The sequence below is a fragment of the Anabrus simplex genome, chromosome 3 (genome assembly GCF_040414725.1).
Source record: "Anabrus simplex isolate iqAnaSimp1 chromosome 3, ASM4041472v1, whole genome shotgun sequence".
Classification (NCBI taxonomy): Eukaryota; Metazoa; Arthropoda; class Insecta; order Orthoptera; family Tettigoniidae; genus Anabrus; species Anabrus simplex.
In genome coordinates this window covers 498,968,277-498,985,763 of record NC_090267.1, presented here as the reverse complement: position 1 = coordinate 498,985,763, position 17,487 = coordinate 498,968,277, and the positions used below count along the sequence as shown (strand labels likewise).

Below are 17,487 nucleotides of genomic sequence, written 5' to 3'. Positions count from 1 at the left end.
GTAAATTATACCCAATGTCCAATCCTTGGGTATTTCCTCCTTTGTCCAAACCTCCTTAATCAATTCATAAAAAGCCTTTTCTATTCCCTCTCCCCCATATCTCAACAGCTCTGACTCCATTCCATCTTCACCTGGGGCTCTATTATTCTTTAATGCATTAATTGCAGCTTTGACCTCTTCTAAGTCTGGCTGTTTTACTGATTCCTCTTCCAATTCTCTTTCTTCCCCATCAACATTTATATTTTCCTCCTCTCTATCATCTTCATTATTTCCATTGAGTAGCTCGTAAAAATACTCCTGCCATCTTCCAAGCACTTTGCTTTTATCACCCAGAAGGTTTCCATCTTTATCCTTGAAGAAAACAGCTCTTGGTTGAAATCCTCTCTTAAGGTCTTTTGTTCTTTCATAGAACTTTCGTACCTCGTTTCTATCCTTCATTTCATCCAGTTCTTCGATTCTCTTTCTTTCAAATGCTCTTTTCTTATATCTACATATCTTATCTGCTCTTCTTCGTTTCTCTCTATACTCTTCTACTGTTTGTCTTGTTCTCCTTTGAAGCATTCTGTTCCTAGCATCATTCCTCTCTTGGATTATTGTTGAACATTCCTCATCAAACCATTCTGCTCTCTTTACCAATTTCTTCTTTCCCAGGGTACTATCTGCAACTTCACTGATAGTTGTTTTCAGTATCTCCCATTTATCTTCCACCTCTCCTTTCTCCTATAATTCCCTTTTTATTGCCAAAGATTCAGCTATTTTCTTTTTGTATTTCTCTTGCAATTCCTCATTTTTTAGACCTTCAATATTGTGCTTTGCCTTTCTTGTTACTTTTTCCGTTCTTGCCAAATCTATTTTTTGTCTGTACTTGACTCTAAGAAGATAGTGGTCTGTATCTGCATCGGCACCTCTGCAGCTTCTAACATCCATAATATCTGATGCATGTCGCCTGTCTATGATAACATGGTCTATTTGATTTTTTGTCACACCATCTGGTGAAATCCAGGTCTCCTTGTGAATGTTTTTCCTAGGATGCCAAGTACTTTTAATTATCATCTGCTTTCCACTCACAAAATCAATCAATCTCAATCCGTTATCATTACTTACTTCATGCAGGCTTTCTTTCCCTACTAAGTGTTTGTACACTTCTTCTCTTCCAATTTTTGCATTTAAATCTCCAAGGATAATTTTCACATCATGCCTTTGAACTTTATTAATTTCTTCCTCCAATTTAGTATAAAATGCATCTTTCTTCTCATCTTCTGCCTCCTCAGTAGGGGCGTACACACAAAACACAGTTACGTTGAAGAATTTTGCCCTAATTCTCACAGAGCACATCCTATCATTGATTGGAGTAAAGTTGATCACGCTTCGCTTTACCGACTTATGTATGAGGAATCCTGTGCCATTACTGCCTGCTTTTTCTCCACTGTACATCAAAATATGTTGTCCAGACATCATCATCCCCTGCCCTTTCCATCTTAGTTCCTGTAGAGCTGCTATTTTCACTCCATACTTATCCATTTCATTTCTTAATTCTTTCAACTTGCCAGGTCTCTTCAATGTCTTAATATTCCACGTTGCTAATATAATATCCTTTTTCCTTCTCTTTAGCCGTTTTTCTCACCGGTTCATCACCAAGTTTTCCAGTCCTGCGTTATTCATTCACAAGGTATCCGTAACAGTTGGTTTTTTTACGAGGTAGGGGAGTTAACCCTATGCTCAACCCCCAACCTGGAGGACCAGGGTATCACTCTTAGTCTGGATCATCACCTTAGACCTGTCCGGCTTGGGTGGCCCTACCAGGAGCAGATGCTCCCGCCGGCATAGCTCTAAGGATCATTTGACCACGCAAGCCTCCAATAAACACCCGGCAAAATATATTTTGCCTTCGTCAAGGTGGTGATACCTTCGGGAGGTTAACTGCTAGACAGTGTTAATTTAACATGTATGTGCTTTCTGGCAGCAAATGCATTACTCGATTATTATACTATCACGAATACAATTGTCTTCTTTTTCATGCCTGAAATGTGCAACCTGTATATTCAGTCATAACATAGACTCGAGTAAACTCAGCGCACACAGAAAGGCTCGGCGTCTTCACTTGCTCGCCCTGCTCGACTCGTCAACTCAAGTTCCCTTACTCGCTTCGTTCAGGAGACACTGTGATTGTCTCAGTGGTGGTGGTGGTGATTATTGTTTTAAGAGGAAGTACAACTAGGCAACCATCCTCTATATGACACTAATCAGAGGGAAAAATGGAAGGGATCCGACACTTCGAAAAATGAAGATATCGGTCAAAGAAAGACAAGGGCCACGAAGGGTGTGAAAATGAAAGACACCCTAGCCCTCGCAAACCTAACAGCGTCGGGTCGGAAAAGAACAAGAGTTGACCAAGAGAGGTCGGATAGGATACATGAAAGTGAGGAGCCTGGCACAAGTAAGTGGAAGCAATGCCAGGACTCAGCTAAGGGCCCCATGATCGCCAACCCACGCTCCAAAGTTCAGAGCCCCTTGGGCCTCTTTTAGTCGCCTCTTACGACAGGCAGAGGATACCGTGGGTGTTATTCTACCGCCCCCACCCACAGGGGGTGCGATTGTCTCGCTCTCCCTGTCTACCCGGTCGACTCGTCAACTCGAGTTGGTAGTATTTCCGAATACGAGTGACTCAAGTTGACGAAGTATTTGACTCGTCACATCGCTAATACAGTACGGTATATATGGTTGGAATGGGGACTTAGAGTTTATGATGTGCTAAGTAAGAAAATTTTTTATTGAGGAATGCACTAATGGGGCTTTACTGTATTTGTTAGCTTTACTCCTTGAGATTTTATTCATATATACCATCTAGTTGAAGTGCTGGCCATACTATTGTTTGTAGCATTCTACTCTGACAAGTTTATTTGTAGTCTTTTTTATTTTTCCTGACATCTATAAAATCAACATGTTATATAAAATGATAGCAAGTGTACTATATGTGTAGCAGGCAGAGACCCACTTCTTGAGGCCATTCTATCTGGGGGTGTAGCAACTGCCCAAACACCTCAATGGTGTATGGCATAGGTGGTGGAAAAGCTGTGTAGGGTCTTTACTCCAGTAATGAAATGAAGTGGCATATGGCTTTTAGTGCCGGGAGTGTCTGAGGACATATTCGGTTCACCAGGTGCAGGTCTTTTGATTTGACGTCCATAGGCGACTTGTGTGTCGTGATGAGGATGAAATGAAGACAACACAGACACCCAGCCCCCATGCCAGCGAAATTAACCAATGCTGGTTAAAATTCCAGACCCTGCCGGGAATTGAACCCAGGACTCCTATGACCAAAGGCCAGCGCGCTAACCATTTAGCCATGAGCCGGACTTTACTCCAGTGGAGCGACTACACAGGCACCCATACTCTATGTAAGGAGCAGCCTAGATATATGTTGATGATAGCTCTAAAATGCCTGTGAGAATGACATCCTTATCAGCACTAATAGACTAATATGCACCTAGAATATATCAATCAATACAAAAGTTAGGGCATCCTCCTGGGGGTGCTATGGAAAGCACAGTGCAGTGGAAGTAGAATATGTGATAGGATGCTGGGAGTCCAAATCAAAACTGAAAGGGAACTAAAAGATTTTATTCAAATGTACAGTACGCACCTCATACAGGAAATCAGAATAAGGATATAGAGAAATGTTTGGAGAAACTGAAAAAACAGATAACAGACAAGCCAGTGATCATAATGAGAGATTTAAATGACCATGTGGATAAGGAAGAAACAGGAGTGGAAGGGTTGTTGACCCTTAGAGAATGGGCTAGGAAATAGAAAGGGATAGTCTGGTTGATTTCTGCAAAAGAAATGACTTATCTCATTTCTCTATGGGGTTGAGTATAAAGTGAAATGAATCTTTGTAGTGATGCTTTATGATGGAATGCCCTTCCTGACATCAACCTCATCAGAGGAGTTAATGAGATGAAATGAATGACGTGAATATGATAGTAGGATGTGAGAGGTTGAAACACTGTGCTGGCAAATAGTCTACTTGTGTCAAATATCACCAAGGGGTCTGCTCAAGACTTAACGTTCCCATCCAATAGACAACTCACCATCAACAGCATCATATTCCCTCATTCCATATGACAGCTGCAAAGAGGTTTGGAATTAAATCTAGGCTTTTGGCACGCAATCTAGTGATTAGATATCGTATACCATCATCTCTCCTATCCTGCTGGTCAGTTTCTGATGGTGAATTTTCTTTACCAACAGGACTCGAACCAGATAACCACGATGTCAGACCATTTATAGCATGAAACTGGCAGACTAAAAACTAAAAAGTGTAGACAATTTCCCGTACCTGGGTAGCATAGTTTGAAAGGATAACCTAGCCACCAAAGAAATCACCAACAGGCTGCAAAATTGTTTCATCTTCTACTAACAAGTAGGAACCCTCCTTTAAGATGAAAAGATCCCAAAGAAAGCAAAAATAACCGTGTTCAACAATTACTTGATACCATCTTGACTAGGAAAAACTTAAAACGGTCCACCTTTTCAATACAAAAATGTTATATTTATTTATAACATGTATTTGCACTTGGAACTAGTTTCGACGCTGTGTTTGCGTCATCATCAGCCAAAATGTGGGAAATAGGCAAGATGTAGGCATTTATATTACACAAGGCATTACATTAAACAATACACATCTTATAAGGAGATAAAAACAGGGACGAATATAGAACAAATGAATCGTTCAGAAAACAAAAGTTATACATATTAAAAATAACCTTAACCACATATCTTGCAGTGCGAAAGTGTTCTTCTTGAATGATTCCTGAATATAAAAACACACGCGCACACATTTCTGGAGAGCCAGCAGGCAGGACAAAGTAAAGTGAAACCTTAAGAGTTCTTCTGAGAAGAGTTCCTCATTTTTTCTATGTTCAGACTAACTAATGAAGTCTCCCTTGAGTTCCTGATAAACATACATAACAGGAAATTCTCCTTCACTCTCAACAATAGCTCTAAAGACCAACGGTAAATTTTTTATTTTAAATATTGTGCAGAGACGTGAAAGCATGATTTTGAACATGATATAACTCCTTCATATAACCCAGTTTTTTAATACAAGGTGTTGCATTAAATAATACACATCTTACGACGAGATAAAAACAGGGATGAATGTAGAAACACATGCATTGTTGAGAAGGCAAGTTATACATATTAAAAATAAGCTTAACCACATAACTTGCAGTGCGAAAATATTTGCCTTGAATGATTCCTGAATACAAAACGCGTGTGCACACACTTCTAAAGAGCCAGCAGGCAGGAAAAAGTAAGGTGAAACCTTAAGAGTTCTTCTGAGAAGAGATCATCATTCTTTCCATGATCTGACTAACTAATGAAGTCTCCCTTGAGTTCCTGATAAACATACACAACAGGAAATTAAACAATATATTGTTTTTCCTGCCTGCTGGCTCTTTAGAAGTGTGTGCACGCGCGTTTTGTATTCAGGAATCATTCAAGGCAAATATTTTCGCACTGCAAGTTATGTGGTTAAGCTTATTTTTAATATGTATAACTTGCCTTCTCAACGATGCATGTGTTTCTACATTCATCCCTGTTTTTATCTCGTCGTAAGATGTGTATTATTTAATGCAACACCTTGTATTAAAAAACTGGGTTATATGAAGGAGTTATATCATGTTCAAAATCATGCTTTCACGTCTCTGCACAATATTTAAAATAAAAATTTTACCGTTGGTCTTTAGAGCTATTGTTGAGAGTGAAGGAGAATTTCCTGTTATGTATGTTTATCAGGAACTCAAGGGAGACTTCATTAGTTAGTCTGAACATAGAAAAAATGAGGAACTCTTCTCAGAAGAACTCTTAAGGTTTCACTTTACTTTGTCCTGCCTGCTGGCTCTCCAGAAATGTGTGCGCGTGTGTTTTTATATTCAGGAATCATTCAAGAAGAACACTTTCGCACTGCAAGATATGTGGTTAAGGTTATTTTTAATATGTATAACTTTTGTTTTCTGAACGATTCATTTGTTCTATATTCGTCCCTGTTTTTATCTCCTTATAAGATGTGTATTGTTTAATGTAACGCCTTGTGTAATATAAATGCCTACATCTTGCCTATTTCCCACATTTTGGCTGATGATGACGCAAACACAGCGTCGAAACTAGTTCCAAGTGCAAATACATGTTATAAATAAATATAACATTTTTGTATTGAAAAGGTGGACCGTTTTAAGTTTTTCCTAACATCCTTTCTCAGTTCAATACGGACAAAATGAAATTCCTATGTTTAAACCATCTTGACTTATGGTATGGAAACATGCATCCTCACAAAGAGAGACTCGTAAAGACTTCAAGCATCAGAGATGAAATCCCTGAGGTCCACCATCCAGAAAACCAAGATGGATAAGTTAAGAAATGAAGTGGTGAGGGGAGAAGCTTGGATTAAGTCGTGTCTGCTAGACAGAGTCAGAATGTCTCGACTGGAGTGGTTCGGACACGTGAAGAGAATGGAACCTACGAGGACAGCCCCAATACAGCTGGAAAGAGAGGTAGATGAAAGGGGAGGGTTGGAAGACATAGAACCCATTAGATAGATGTGGTTAAGAATGATATTGCTATTGAGGGAAAGTCACTATATGATGTCATGAAGAACAAGACATACATGAATTGAGGAGAGTGGAAGAGGCTTGTCAACAGTACCCAGGAAACTGGAACTGTAAGCAAATAATGATCATAACTTAACAATCATGGCCACCAGGTGGGCTAGTGAAAGGAATGACTTAATAGTTGTAAATACATGGTTCAAAAAGAGTAACTTCCAGAAAAAAACAGAATACAGCCGGGTAGAACAGAGAAAGAACAAATCATTAACTGACTACTTCATCACTGGATGTAACAGCAATGCCAGGTAAGACATTTGAAGGAGACCACAGAGTGGTAATAGAAAAGTTTAAGATTTGATTACGGATTACTATCTGATGGCACAAAACCTTAATTGTGCAATAAATGAGTTTTGTGTATGGACGAGTTCATGCGCTGCAGCACATTATAGAAGTGTTCACATCAGTTCCCGGTGCCTACGTTAGGGTGACAAGGCTTCATTTTGCTCCCAGTAGCTCAGCAGTAGTTAACCCCTCGGCGTCGCAGCCGTTTAAAGAGCTTCCTACCCTGCGGCCGGATGAGATTTCAACTACGCGCGACTGAAATACATTGATTCACTTAAAACGTTACTACTAGTATAAGAGTAGCCCGATATTCACGAAATTTGGAATTCCTTATGGTAGAACTATGTACATGAAGATAATTACATAATTGTTTCACATTTCCTTTGTAATTTAGTTCCGTGTGATAGAGTTCGAAGCACTCTTCGAGACAGAGACCCACCGTGTTTTGAACACGCGATACAACGTCTCTGAGGTTTGGATTTCTCACTCTTGGGTGCTAATTTCCTGATAAAACGTATTTCCTGCAACCTTGGAACTGTATTATCTGATGCGCGCCGGCCTTGAATATTTCGTTTCCCGCCCGAGAAGCGTATTGTGTACTACGTAAACAAACCTTCCATCAGCTGAAACTGATAAGATAACTGCTCAATGTTTGTCCCTGTGACTTGTCTAAATGTTATTGGAGAATCTAGGAATCATAATTCACTGTTAAAAACTTCCCTTTGACCTCTATGCGTATCTATAGTCTCCTACACGAAATTTCCAAGTACTGGTTCCTCCTCATCGTCACTCTCATCATTTACCACTGCATCGGCCACAGCCACATCATGTATTTCATTATCACTACTGCCACTACTAATTCCGACTAAACTTTCATTTGAATTTTACAATATTTCAAGCACGTTACTCTCAGCAGAAGCTAGTCATTGAGCGCGGTGCGTCACACAAGCTGATGAAGCTGAAGCGGGACCGAATGCGGCGGGACGAAACTGAATGAGGGGAATAACATTTATGACGAATCAAACCAACTCGATACATATTTCAGATTAAAAGTTCGATATATCGTCTTTCAAACGAGATATATACCATGCACAACTGCTTCTCGTGTCGTATGACAGAAAGCAGCACTAACGGATGCCTACACAGAGCACTCGTGGAGAGTTACGAAAAGACTACAAGCTGAGAAATAAAGACAAATATAATAAATAAACCGCACTCTTAATACAAAATTAGAGACAAGAACATCACACGAAAAGACAAACTTTTCAGATCATCATATCTTTATTTTATTCTGTGGGAGAGAATGAAGCAAACGGACTATCAAAAAAGCAGGGATTGGTGCTCAGACATAATTGACAAATAATTATCCTTGCAAAAGCAACTACACTTTAACGATTTTCAATTCTTATTTAGAACACTGATAAACCCAAAAATGTCTTCTTGGAAACAAAACAATTTGCATATCCATAACACCAAAACTCTTCGCGCTATAGCCGTAAATGCGAAACCATGTATGGGGTCTATACCACGTATAGAGGTCGGCGGCTACGGAAGGAAAGGGGGTCTATACCGCGTATAGAGGTCGTCGCTGAGGGGTTAAACCCTGCACTACTTTCCTCTCCAAGCTCAGGGCTTCATGCAGGTTTGTGCCATCGGATAGTAATCGCACTTCTAGCATGAGAAGCAGGGGTGTATTTTTGCCATTGTCATGGACAATGAGGTACCATATGATTCACCCACTTGCTGCATGCATTCATCAGTCTGGCAGTCTCACTCAGTCAGTGTGTCTTGCAGTTCCATCCAGTATCTTACTTTCTTAGTGTGTTGTCAAATACTACGGTAAATGGCTTTTTAATTGGATAATTATGCCGTACTTCTATTTAATTGCAATGCATGTGTAGTTGTTCCTTTGGTGAGACTTATAACATTACATCTACTAGCATTTTTGTAAAATTCAGGATCCTTGTGGTCACACACTGTACGTGTGCTCATGTTCTTGTGAAAATATATAAAAGTATTGAATCAAAATTTCAAAAAACTATTATTACCGCAGTTAAGTAGGTAAACTTTACTACTCCATCGAAATTTGTTCAGAGAGTGTCAAAATCTTACAATTTTGTAGTTTGTTTTTCTCTTTTTCAATTTTGTTGTCTAATCCTCTCTATTTCCCAGACTCCTGGTACTTTATGTTGTTCATAAATTTTTGTGCCCTCCCCTCCCTCCACTTCTAATTTCCAATCACCATGACTAGAATGGATAAAAGGAGAATGCCAAAACTAGTATTTCAAATGAAAGTAAAAGACTCTGGTGGGCAAGGTGACTGGAGCAGGTTTAGGCAATCTGGGAAGAAGAGTGAGAGATGTTTGAGGGAGAGTGGTGGAAAGATAAAAGCAGATGCAAGTCTTTGATCTGTAACCCAACTCAAATGCAACTGGAGAAGAAGAAGAACCATAAATTGATAGGTTATCTAGATGTGCACAAAATGGAAAGATATAAGATTTATGATGAAACACCTACCGTAATACATTTTACAAGAAATCAGTAAAAAGATGACAATTACCAGGACTTTCTTCACTTACTTCCGAAGGTCCAAGACACGGATGTGAGGTAATGATGTGCATGGACTGACATCCTCTATCCTGTTATGGGCAGCATAGAGTTCACGTACGCTGGTCAGTCCAAACGTGCCATCCAAGGAATCCAAACCACAACGATTTATTCGCAGCACATGTAAATTTCTTAGTTCACAACCAAGATCCCTGTAAAACAAATTTATGAAGAGTAAATCTTACTTTATGTGACCGAATAGCATGATTAATAAAAAATTATGAAGGTGATTCATCACAACAGTTCCTAGTCTATTGAGGTTGGTAAGTGGTGATTTGTTTATCAGGATATTTTGTAAAGCAGTCTAAGATCCTTTATGAATACAAATGTTCTGATTTTGATGCTGAAGATTAGTAACACATTAATACCTCTTTATTAGATCCATTTTATGAGAGGTCAATTAGAAATAGGAAAATATGGCAATTAAGGCTTTTGATAACATTGATCATGAACATCTAAGAACATCTAATGCCACTGCAATTTTTTTAAAATTTTTACAATTTGCTTTATGTTGCCACTGATACAGATAGGTCTTATGGCGATGACGGGATAGGAAAGGCCTAGGAGTGGGAAGGAAGCAGCCGTAGCCTTAATTAAGGTATAGCCCCAACATTTGCCTGGTATGGAAATGGGAAACCATGGAAAACCATCTTCAGGGTTGCCGACAGTGGGGTTCGAAGCCACTGTCTCCCAGATGCAAGCTCATGGCTGTGTGCTCCTAACCACATGGCCAACTCGCCCAGCCTGCCAATTCCTAATCTGGCGCATGAATATAATAACCAGTCTCCAAACAGATAATATCACCCAAGTTCTCATGACTCGAAAACTAAACCAATTTATTATAAGCTATAAATTTCATTTTTGTTCCATACTGAATTGCAGTAATAATAATAATAAGAAGAAGTCAGTGCTTGTCCTATCCACTCCTTTGTTTACATGACCTGCCCACTTCCTCCAGCAACTCAGTGCTTGTTCTACATCAGACATTAGCAATTTACTTCTTTACCTGAGGTCCTTAAGTCAATTTAAAGATATCATATTATGACAAGAAGATCATAACCATAATTTTTTTTATTATAAGTATTTTAATGTTATAATTATTCGTGCAACATTATCTTTGTCTGGTATACATGTTTTAGTTATCACATAATCTGTTTAATTTTTATTTGGCTGAAGATGCCCACTAAGTGGCTGAAACTAGTCCCAAGAATGAGGTAATATCATTTACTTGATATATTGCATTGAAAAGGTCTTGTCAGTTTATTTCTTATTATAAAAAACCAAACCAATTTATGCTAGCTAGAGGTGTAATCCAGGGTTCGTCCATGTTACCTATTGTGTTTAACATTGCTTCAATGAGTCACAAGCTTGTGTGGTCTAGAGGGCAACAGAAATTAAGACATAGCATGAGAGAAAGCAAATGACTCGATAGTGGACACCGTCAATAAAGTCCAAATTTATTAAATAATTTCCCTCTCGAAGGGCCAGCCCCAGGGGCTCTGAACTTTGGAGCGTGGGTTGGCGACCACGGGGCCCTCAGCTGAGTCCTGGCATTGCTTCCACTTACTTGTGCCAGGCTCCTCACTTTCATCTATCCTATCCGACCTCACTCGGTCAACTCTTGTTCTTTTCCGACCCCGGCGCTATTAGGTTTGCGAGGGCTAGGGAGTCTTTCATTTTCACGCCCTTCGTGGCCCTTGTCTTGCTCTGGCCGATATCTTCATTTTCGAAGTGTCGGATCCCTTCCATTCTTCCGTCTGATTAGTGTTATATAGAGGATGGTTGCCTAGTTGTACTTCCTCTTAAAACAAAAATCACCACCACCACCACCACCATCTCGAAGGGCCTGAGCTTCTTGGTTTAGAGGTCTCACTTCCACTAGTCGTGTTTGTAGCTGACTCAGCGGATAGACTGTTCTCAAGTTATAATTTGTGATTTTGTCCTCATTTCAGTGTGACATACTGTACTTTCAGAGTAAGAGGTTCTCACCCTTGCTACAACCTATTATTGTTTTATTATATACAGGGTTATTCACCTAAGATGTTACATGGAAATAACTTCTAAACCATTAAGGATATCGGCATTCTGTTTTCATATTCGTAAATGGTATCCAGAATCTTGTAAAACAATGTACTATGTATTCTCATGGGGTGATTATTAACCGAGATAATGATACAAACCCCATATTTTTAAATAGAATGGCACAAATTCATACAGCTGGTCTAAAAATTCAACTGCATACAAGTTCAAATATGTAAGTATTTTCAAAATCGGACAGTTAGTTTTTGAGATATCAACAAGAACAGAATGCACTATTTTGCATGCCACATCAGACAGTGTGAAGTCGGGCAAGGGCATATTGACACGCAAGCAGGTTCTTGGGTGTGATTCCAGTCAAAGAATAGATACGAAGAATGTAAGCATATTGTACACATGTGATGGGTTTGCAAAGTGTGTATGACAGACAAACTCATGACAGGACAGAGAGGTCTGATGATTTTAAAAGGAATAAAATAATTACTTTGACTTCAAAGGAACATAACGAAAGCTATAATTGTCACTGAACAGTAAATACTACTGTATGAATTGAGAAATAAACATAATGTTGATAAACTTAACCATGATAGGTTAATATGGTTGTTTTGATCTGAAATGTATTACAGAACTATTTAAAATACTTTTATTAGAATCCGCCTTGTCAATATACTTATTAATGAAAGAAAACTATTTATTTAACCGTACATGTTTCGGGAAGTCAACCATTCCCTTCATCAGTGGTCAGTTCAAAGAATAAAACAATATAACACTATCTTTTGTTTTTACAATTCAGAGAAGTATTTTGTCTTAATACACCATATCAATGAATAAAGGAAACTTATAAAATATTATGAAAATGATAAATACATAAAATTTTGTTGAACTGAATGAGAATACTTATATAAATTTAAGATCTCCAAGTTTTTCTTCTTTTCTTCTTCCTTTTGTTCCTTAAATGATCATATGCTAGTCTATACAGTGGGTTGTCTTCTGTACCTCTCTCATTTAAACTTGATTTGAAATTTATTTTTGTGTAAGACAAATTTCTAAACTTTCCAAAACAGTCATTAATTTTCCTTTTTTTGGTGGATATTAATTCCATGTCATTAGAAATGTCAGTAAATTTATGATTCTTTTCAACCATATGTTCTCCTATTGCCAAATATCTTTTATGTTTGACTGCATTGACATGTTCTTTGTACCTTATAGCCAAACTTCTTTCAGACTGTCCAGACATAATACAGGACACTAGAAGAGCTCCTTCTAGAAAAGAAAATTAATAATCTGAATAATCTCTCTTCCCCATTGTGTGTTCGCCAGTCATACAATAACGTTACACACCCAGGGTCTGTTACAGTACATCACATTATGAGTTCGATAGTTTACAGTACATGCTTGGTATCCATTCTGTGGCTGGAATCAATGCCATTCTTGGCCGACCATATGCAGTCTGATGCGGCACGCAAAAGCCCAAATGCATTCTTATTGATATCTCAAAAAGTAATTGTCCGATTTTGAAAATACTTAGATATTTGAACTTGTACGCAGTTGAAATTTTAGGCCAGTTGTATGCATTCCTCCCATTTCATTTAAGAATATGGAGTTAGTATCAATATCTCAGTTATGAATCACCCCATGAGAATAAGTAGCACATTATTTTACAAGATCCTGGGTACCATTTACGAATATGAAAACAGAATGCCGATATCTTTAATGATGTAGAAGTTATTTCCATGTAATATCCTAGGTGAATAATAATGTATTCTTTCTCATCGTGTTTTAATGACACTCTTTTAACATTAATTCATGTAGTTTTTTAACCTTTCTTCACTGAAGATGGCTTAAATGAGCCCAAACATGTTTGATTAGAAGTACTCCATCAAAAGATGGACACACGTGTTGAATAGGAGGTTGCAGTAAGTACTTTCCTTTGTAAAGTAAATAAAATTTAGCAACTACCTGAAAAAGCATGCACAGTTTCATGGGCAGCCTTCTTCATATTTTCCCAGCTTTCCTCAACAATTGTGATAGGTGGTATGAGTTTACAATTTTATTTAGAAGTTGCTTTATATTGCACTGACACAAATACGTCTTCTGGCAATGATGGGATAGGAAAAGGCTAGGAGTGGGAAGGAAATGACTGTGGCCTTAAATAAGGTACAGCCCCAGCATTTGACTGGGGTGAAAATGGGCAACCACAGAAAATCATATTCAGGGCTGCTGACAGTGGGGTTCGAACACACTATCTCCTGAATGCAAGCTCACAGCTGTGCGCCTCTAAATGCACAGCCAACTTGCTTGGTAGGTGGTAAGAGTATTTATTTATTTATTTATCGTATTGTTTAAAATCACATCACAATAAAAGTATTTTAAAATTATTTTCACGTCTGAACACATTAAATCACAATGTCAGATTGGTATCTCTAATATAATTTAAACCATTTTGAGTAGCCATTCTTGGATAATATGCTGAACAGTTTGTCTTTCTTTACTTAATGATGTCGGCTTCCTTCACAATAAAGTGCCACCATTTGGTTCTTGCTATATAATAGTATTATTATATGCTTTCCTTTTCAGGCAGTTGTTAAGTGTATTTATTTGTAAATTATTCTTGACAGATGGAAGAACCTAACAGTTATAAAAAATATAATCGGGAAGGAGAAAGGAAGAGGTCTGACCCTTTGAACAATGAAGGTATTGGCAAAGGAACGGGAAGGGCCTCAAAGGATGTGAAAATGAAAGACCCTCTCGGTCTTTCAAACCTAATACTAATGGAATTGGAAGAGAACAAGAGTTGACCAAGGGAGGTTGCATAGGAAAGTTGAAACTGAGGAGACTGGCATAAGTAAATGGAAACAATTCCAGTCATATAAGGAATCTGTGGTCACCACCCATGCTCCTGAGCTGAAATCCCCTGGTCCCGTTTGTCACATCTTATGACAGGCAGGGGATGCCTGCCCTTCTGATGAAGCTGGGAAGAAGAAACAATCTTGTCAGGGGCCGAGAACTGGGATTGATGAAAAGAAAGCATATCTATCCGAAGTTGGCAGTGTATGAAAATGTGGAGACTGTGTTTGTCCTTCTGAATTTTCATGTGTGTCCTTATTTCCTCTTCCTGTTGCTTTCTCTTCCCACACTGAGCTTATCATTTCTGTTACCATGTGTTCCTTTGCATGTTCCTATATTTCTATATAATGAAGACTTTTAGTACAGAAAGATACACAGCAACAAATAAGAGAATTGATAGGAGTAAACTAAGATGGTTTGGACATATAAAAAATATGGAGCTGGGAAAAGTACCAATAGAGATTATGTTTGTTGTTTAAAGGGACCTAACAGTTAGGTCATCAGTCCCTAATGGTAGGAAGGGCAATGGAATTAAAACTTCAAAATCTATCCACTGACTACAATCTAAAATGAATGATGATGAAAAAATGGTTGTGGATCCAATTCACAATGCCTTCATTACTGGGATGATGCTTAATATCTGATGGGGTCCAAAAACTAAGTCACTGGCCCGTCATAATGGTTCCTGCTATAGGTAACGCAGACCCATTCTGAACACAGTAGAATTGACCGGTGGAATGCATACAATAACACTTATCACAAGCAACGCCCAGACCCGTAGTGTTCCTCGCATAATAGTACTGTTCCTATGTTCCACACATAATGGTACTAATCACAAGTAGTCTCATGGTTCTAATGTCATCATCCCTTGGTCGCCCCTTAAGACAGGCAGAGGATACCTTTATTTTCTGTCTATGTCCCCTACTGATAGGGGTTCCAAAAGAGATCATAATGAAGTTTAAAGTTCTAATCACAGGTAATGTAGACTCATGGTGTTTCTTCCATGGTTGTACTACTCGCAAGCAGTGCAGACCTATGGTGCTCCTCCCATAGTGGGTCTAATCATGGGTGCCAGTTTTCCCATGGTGTTCCTCACTTAGTGGAAGTAATCACAGACCACATATACTCATGGTGTTATTCACATAGTGGTACTAATCATAGGCAATATAGACCCATGGTGTATACATATTATAGTGATGCCCACAAGCAACACAAACCCATGGTGTTCCTCACATAATGGTTCTACTCTCAGGCAACACAGAGCCATGGCTTTCCTCACATAGAGGTACTAATCATGGCATGGTGTTTCTCATAAAATGGTACTACTCACAGGTAATGCAGACCTATTCTCAACACAGTGGAACTGACTGGTGGAATGCATATGATAACACTTATCACAAGCAACGCCCAGACCCGTAGTGTTTCTCGCATAATGGTACTGTTCCTATGTTCTACACGTAATGGTACTAATCACAAGTAGTCTCATGGTTCTAATGTCATCATCCCTTGGTTGCCACTTAAGACAGGCAGAGGATACCATGGGAATATTTTCTGTCTGTGTTTCCCACCAACAGGGGTTCCAAAAGAGATCATGACAAAGTTTGAGGGAAAGTGAGCGAGAGGGAAGCCTAGATCAAGGTGGATTGATTCAGTAAAGAGGAGTGCAACAAGAAGAAACCTGGACTGGGACACAATGAGGGAAGAGGAATCGTGGAAAGAGAGAAGAAGGTGGAGAAGTACCATAAATGCCCCAATCTGGTAGGAGGTAGTTAAGGGGAAAGGAGGATGAGATACAATACAAACATCCAATTTATTCCTTAAAGTTGCCACTAGGTGATGATGGTAATTGTAACTCTGATGATAAAGATATTAACTAAAACAGATAGATATCACATATAACTCCTGACCTAAGAGATCCCAGGCAACTTCCAGTCAGATTCAGTTCTCGAAGCGCAGGCATGTACAAGCACAATCGTTGAAGACTCATCTCACGAGAAATAACGCGGAGTTTCAATTCTCGAACTGACAGCAAATCATCTGTTCCCGTGACTCTCCTCTGAAAAGATAGAGAAACATACTGGTTCTATGACTCTACAAAGATGCTGCTTAATCATCCATGGCACTGCAGTCAAAATATATTATGCTAAATCAACAATGAGGAAATATTTTAAAAGTGTCTTGGAACATGAAAAACTCATTTGTAAGGTCATTAGGGTGAGTAGTGGTTCTTCTCTCTTGGTGCTTCCCCCAAGGTCTTTCTGAAGCCAGCTCCATGATCACTCATAACTAAACATTAGTATCTATCTTTTCAGGTAAGCATGAAAGTAAAGCTACAATCATCATAATTTGTTTGCTAGTGGTTTAACATCGCACTAACTCATCTAAGGTTTTTGGTAACATAAGGCTGGGAAAGGGCTATGATTAGAAAGGTAGTAGCCATGGCCTTAATGAAGTTACAGCCCCAACATTTGCCTGGTGTGAAAATGGGAAACTACGGAAATTCATCTTCAGGGTTGACGATGGTGAGATTTGAGCCTACCATCTCCAGAATGCAAGCTGACAGCTACATGATCCTAATCGCATGGCCAACTCGCTCGGTAGTCATCATCATCATCATCATCATCATCATCATCATATGGTGTTCGGCCAAATGGCAGGTGCTAGATACCACTGCTGTCTCCATCTCCTCCTATCCCAGGCCTTCTTCTTGCTCATCTGACATCCTCCACTCTTTGCTTCATTCACTATTTTATTCTTCTCTGTCTTTTTTATATTCTCCTTCTACCATACATTTGAGAGCTATCGTTAGAAACCCTCTCATAACAGGGTCTATCCAGTTGGCTTTCTTTTTTTTAAACAATGTTCAGTAGAGTTCTGTGTCTTTGACTTTTTTTTAAAACTTCTTCATTTTTCACATTCGCCACCAAACTCACGTTTCCAAAGCTATGAGACTGTTGTCTACATATACTAATCTCTGGACTTATACTACTTCATTTCTTATGATTATTACTGCTTTATTGGCTCCAGTCTCTTTCCCCAAATATCA

At 38.9% G+C, this 17,487-nt stretch overlaps 1 protein-coding gene across 1 annotated transcript in view; it reads right to left on the bottom strand.

Annotated features, from left to right (window-relative positions):
- LOC136866882 (uncharacterized) overlaps positions 1–17,487 on the bottom strand; it is a 240,950-nt gene that overhangs the window by 205,164 nt on the left and 18,299 nt on the right. Inside the window, exons 3-4 of the mRNA XM_068226881.1 lie at positions 16,349–16,497; positions 9,530–9,709 (exon numbers count right to left, since the gene is read on the bottom strand). Of these exons, the coding sequence (XP_068082982.1) occupies positions 9,530–9,709; positions 16,349–16,497 (329 nt within the window). The remainder of the gene's footprint in view (positions 1–9,529; positions 9,710–16,348; positions 16,498–17,487) is intronic.